This window comes from Sycon ciliatum, chromosome 7, assembly GCF_964019385.1.
Source record: "Sycon ciliatum chromosome 7, ocSycCili1.1, whole genome shotgun sequence".
NCBI lineage: Eukaryota > Metazoa > Porifera > Calcarea > Leucosolenida > Sycettidae > Sycon > Sycon ciliatum.
Genome location: NC_088649.1, coordinates 17,040,887 through 17,046,176, shown reverse-complemented (window position 1 = coordinate 17,046,176; position 5,290 = coordinate 17,040,887). Strand labels below are relative to the sequence as shown.

Below are 5,290 nucleotides of genomic sequence, written 5' to 3'. Positions count from 1 at the left end.
CATTTATAAAGACAGGTAAGTCTAACAAATGAAGACTGAGACCTCTACAACAGGGTTTTTATGCCTGAAAGCAGATGCATGATTTAACAAGCAGGTTGTCAGTCTAGATTTTATGCGCAGATGGAGAAAAAAATGCGCAGAATTTTTGTAATGAGATGAAAAGCAGAAATAATAAGAAAAGATGAAATGAAAGCCTGCTCACAACCCCGCCCAGCCTTGCGAACAGGGTATGGTGGATTAAGAGTCCGGTTCAACGCTCGAGCAAGCGCTTTCCACTCAAGGTGTTCACAGCAACTGATAGGAACTCATATGGGGAAATTATAGAAAATAAATAATAAGATAAAGAGAATAAATTTCAACGCACCTCAATAAACGGAGCCCCACATACAGTACCTCAGAAAAGTGAATCTTCCAACCAGGGTTTTTGTTGACGTCGCAACCAGGAGAGAGAGAGAGAGAGAGAGAGAGAGAGAGAGAGAGAGAGAGAGAGAGAGAGAGAGAGAGAGAGAGAGAGAGAGGGCTGTGCAATTGTAACGCAACTGGTGGTGTTAGTGGATATTGTATCGTAACTTGTCGCTCTTGGTCCTTTTTCTGCTCATGAATACTGGAATACATTCGTCTTTAATCGACTGCCGTTTGAAAGAGAGAATAATGCTCCGGAGCGTCGATAACTAACTTTCATAAGCAATGCATTCGCCATTGTGCCTGAAGACCTGGCCTATGACATAGCACCACGACAGAAATTGTGCGAAACAGGAAACGTTTTTTGATTATGTGGCGTGCTTGAGAGAGCACATAAAGAATGCAGTGGTGATTCAGAAATCATCTCTGCACAAGACCATTTTTGAAGATACTACTTGGTCCGCGTCAGCGATATTGTCGCTTATCTTTCGACAATTTGAACTTAGACTTTGGACATGAACGCGTGCACTTGAAGTGATAAAACTTGGTACGATGGACGGTAAGGTATAGAATGACAACTAGCTGCGAGGAATTTATTGTCCAAGGAAGGATTCCTACTTTTTTCGGTCCTCCTCGTCACTGCTCTCAGCGCTGGCGACAAATATTTTTGCTCGGGATCGACTCTCTTGCTTTTGCAAGCTCATCTCTCTTCCTCTCCGCTGCCTGGCTATTTTCTAAAGAGAAGTCGATCGTGACGGTCGCCTTCTCTACAGGACTTCGCGTGGGCAGCACGACACCCTGTGTGGTTCGAATCAGACGCCGTTCTTTGCAAGATTTTATTTTGAACGACGACGACGCGTACAGTACGAGTCGTACTTGCAAATCTCCACAACGCGCTGGATACTCCGAGCGTTGAGCTGGAGGTAAGGGAGCTGCGATCCTAGCTTGATGAGCGATCCCTGAGGTGAGCGATCTCGGCCGTTCAGCAAAATGGAGCTGATTCCGAGTAGCCGATTACTTTCTTGTGGCTTGCGCTGCTCTTGCCTGCACAGCGTTACAAGATAATCTATTTTGATGCGGCGCTGTATCAATCAGAATCACCCACCTGTCGCTCTCGAAATCCACTCGAACTCTAGCTAGACCTTTCAGGTACTAGCAAACTAACTTGCTAACCAAAATTGGGATGAAATGGGCTGCCAAGTAAGCATTGGCGACATATAAACAAAGCTCAAAGATAAGCGACAATATCGCTGACGCGGACCAAGTACTTCAAAAAACTTACTCTCTTTCCTCTCGCACTGGATCTTGCAGGAAATTTGGGCTCTCCTCTGCCTCCATCTCTTTGTACTCGACTAGAGCGGCACAGGGAGGCAAACAGGAAGCAGAAATACAGGCTGATGAGCTTGAAATCAGTTCTTACGGCGCCGGGAGCTGAGTTATGACGGCGGCGAAAGGCTTTTGGTCTGTATCCTTTTGTTCAATAGCGAATTAGTAGGACAGTGAGAGGTCGTTGTACCATGAATTTTACATCAGACTGTCATCGAAGTTTTGTTTCAATTAAATGTAAGGGGCCTTCCGTAAATATCAATATTAATTTTTATTAGTAGAAAGGAAAAGGACATATGGAAACGAGTTAAGAGTAACTCTCCACCACTGTAACTAGATACTATTATACAGTCAGAAAGTGCAACAACTAGGCACAAAACTGACAGAGTACTCAGACATTCGACGTCCTGACACCTAGCCTCAACACATCTCCGTAGCGCTAACCGACAGCCTTCCAACTTGGAAGGTTCAAGGTTATGGAAAGACGAAAGAGGGGAATAGGGTTTTATTGCGAAACGAATAAATTTTGTTTCAACCCAACCTCATCCCCCCCCCCCCCCCGAACAAAAAACCGTTGACATACACCTGCATATATAGCAAAAGTTGCAAGTGTGTTACTGCTCCTACCTCCATGTGCATGATCGTACCAATGTTTTCTGAAACGAAATTGATCAACCCCCTCCCAGTACCCCACCTCATAACGAACATGTTTCGTATCGTAAAAAAATAGTTCAATATCAATTTTGTGGACGACCCTAAGACCATTGAAAATCAACCCATGAATCAAACCATCGGTGCTCTCACGGTTCACAACATCACTAGGTAAGGTACAATGTACACGTACTAGGCACCGGCAGATAATGCGGGTAGAAAAATTGGCAGAATTCGGTACTTTTTCTGATAAGTTTCATGCATGTTTGGTATGTGGATAAAGAAATGGAGCCGCTGAGGAATTGCCCGCCATAAGGTTTGTATGGTTCTGCCAGTTTCACTGCTTTTCGAGCAGAATCTGCCACCTTTTCGAGCAGAATCTGCCAGTGAGTAACATGTACGCCTGAAAACGATTTTGGAAACTACGTGTTCGTAGCCAAGAGCTTGTAGCGGATCATTTCATTTCATTTTTTTCACCTTCCCATCACATAGCATTGTTCAGTATTGACATTCCATGTGGAATGTTTATGTACTAAGTATGTTCTTTTTCAGCACCACGCGGTACTGGCCAATGAAGGATGATGATGATGTGGGAGATAGGCAGACATGCAAACGGGGCATTGAATTTGTTTTCAAATACTCTAATTTCAGAAATTTTAGGTACAGAGAAGCAGTTCCCTATTGGATTATGTGTGATAGTAATAATATTGTTCGGTGTATTGAAATTAATGTTTAGGTATGAAACAGATGCACCGAAAATAAAAGTACACCGAAAATTTGTGAAATTACAGTAGAGTAAAACCTGTCAAGGCGCGACCACTCTGATTGGGAGACCACCTGTCTCAGGGACCACTACAGCTGGGACCAGGGGATGCTATTTTCAGTCAAGTGACCCCCGTCCAGGAAACCACCTGTACTCGCGCGACCCCGTTTTGAATTTCCCCTGCGTGGTCGTCTTAGACAGGTTTCACCATAAAGTGTAAATGCAATAAACGACTTACCGTCGTCATCATCCAGGTCAAATTCCTCTTCATCACCATGGGGTGGATTGGACGCCCAGCCTTTCAGCTCAGCCATGGCGGATGATCCGCTGCACAGCTTGACCGCCACGTTGTACTTTTCCGCGTCGTTTCCACCCACATGGATACCGAGCGCCGAAGCTTTCTTCCCGGCCTCGTCTAAGGTGTACAGCACACAGCCGCTCTGCCCAGTGCTGGAGTCGATATAATGCTTGACGAGCGCATCGTTGAACCCTTCCACACTGCCCGGTGCTTCTACCCAATACTTGCATTTCTTTGCAGGGCCCCAAGCGCCATTCGCGTAGATCCTCCCTGGAAAGCCGAGCAGGAACGAGTTTTTCTTCTTTTCAGTCGCATTTGGCGCAGCCTTCAACACCTTGCTCAAAGTCGTGAACGGAGCTGACATGGTGGTCTCCCTCGAGGCAGCAACAATGCCATAATCGTGTGGGAACCGATCTGCCTTGGCACTTTGCTTCGCATTCTTTTCGTACCATTCAGGCACCTTCAGCCACCCATCGGCATTCTTCTTTGTTATCCTTTTGGACAGAAACACAGGTGACGGGCCTTCACTAGTCTCCTGCCATTTCTCGATGATTTGCACCCACCGGTAGTCGCCGCAATTGTAGCAGTAAAGGTTGTGAGCCGCAGTGGCCAGGTAATAATACTCGCCAGATAGCCGGTTCAGGTCGTGCAGCAAAAACGCCGTCCCGCGGCCACTCTCGCCGCACTTCGCGCAGCCACATCGGATGTTGAACGTGGCGTGGTAGGGTGCGTGGTGCGGCGAGTCAACTGGCGGCTCGTTGGCGATTTTGCGATGATCGGTCGATTCAATCAGGATTTCCTCTTCAAACCCAGCATTGGAAGTCGCCATTGCTTCTGCCATGCTTCATCAAGAGAGTCGGTTTGCTACGAGGAAACGAACGGAGGCAAAACCAATACAGTGAAGTATTCAATCGATCGATCGTCGCATGCGCTTGCAGTACACTTTCGGTATGTATCACACACGCACAGGCTTTTGCAGTGATCTGAAGGTGACCCTGCGTAGATCTACGCGCCTGGGGAACGTGCTTGCGATGTAGACTCATGCGCTGCGTACATGCGTCTTGGCTGGCTCAAAGCAGATACTCAGTAAGCAGATACGCTTTGAGCAGATTCGCTGTCACGTCACGAAGCTCGTTGTGACGGATAGTCGTGTGACCGCCAGTGCTGCAGGAAAGTACATGATTGTTCTTGAACGAAGTAATTTACTTCGTTCAAGTATTAAAGGGGAAGTATACCCTAAAATCAAATTTTCACCAGTTGTAGTCTTCGGGGTGCTGAGTCGAATGGTCTTGGTCCGAGGAAGCTGAGACGCTCCCTTCCTACTTGAATCCCAATCGAACTCGCGCACTTCCACCGAAACTGGGTGACTGCGCCCTACTAGATGGGGATTTGTATGCAAAATGTCACTAAAAGCGCCATTTCGTTCTTATAAAAGCACGGATGACCGCGATTGGCCCATATGTTGTAGTCTTTTGGACGCTGAGTCGACTGGTTTTGGTCCGAAAAGGCTGCGATGCAGCGTTCCTCCTTTATTCCCAATCGAACATGGTTGAACAAGCGGTCACGTGCTCCTGCGTACGCCAGTCACCTGGTCACCGTGCCTGCAGGGTACAACTTACTAGCCTGTTTGACCTTTTTTGGGTGCAGTCCTGTCACTCGAGTTGAACTCGAGTTGAACCTTGGTGTGAAAGTTCTCGCCTGCTGGCGCGGTGACCAGGTGATTTGGGCACCCAGGAGCACGTGACCGCTTGTTCAACCATGTTCGATTGGGAATAAAGGAGGAACGCTGCATCGCAGCCTTTTCGGACCAAAACCAGTCGACTCAGCGTCCAAAAGACTACAACATATGG

At 47.1% G+C, this 5,290-nt stretch overlaps 1 protein-coding gene across 1 annotated transcript; it reads right to left on the bottom strand.

The window, feature by feature from the left end:
* Window positions 1-1,680: 1,680 nt before the first annotated feature.
* On the bottom strand, window positions 1,681-4,325 carry LOC135821659 (uncharacterized). The gene is made up of 2 exons (XM_065334657.1): window positions 3,381-4,325; window positions 1,681-1,754 (listed from the first exon to the last, which is right to left on the bottom strand). Exons 1-2 carry the CDS (start codon window positions 4,279-4,281, stop codon window positions 1,681-1,683), a joined length of 975 nt encoding a protein of 324 aa, XP_065190729.1. The 5' UTR covers window positions 4,282-4,325.
* Between the last annotated feature and the right edge of the window lie 965 nt (window positions 4,326-5,290).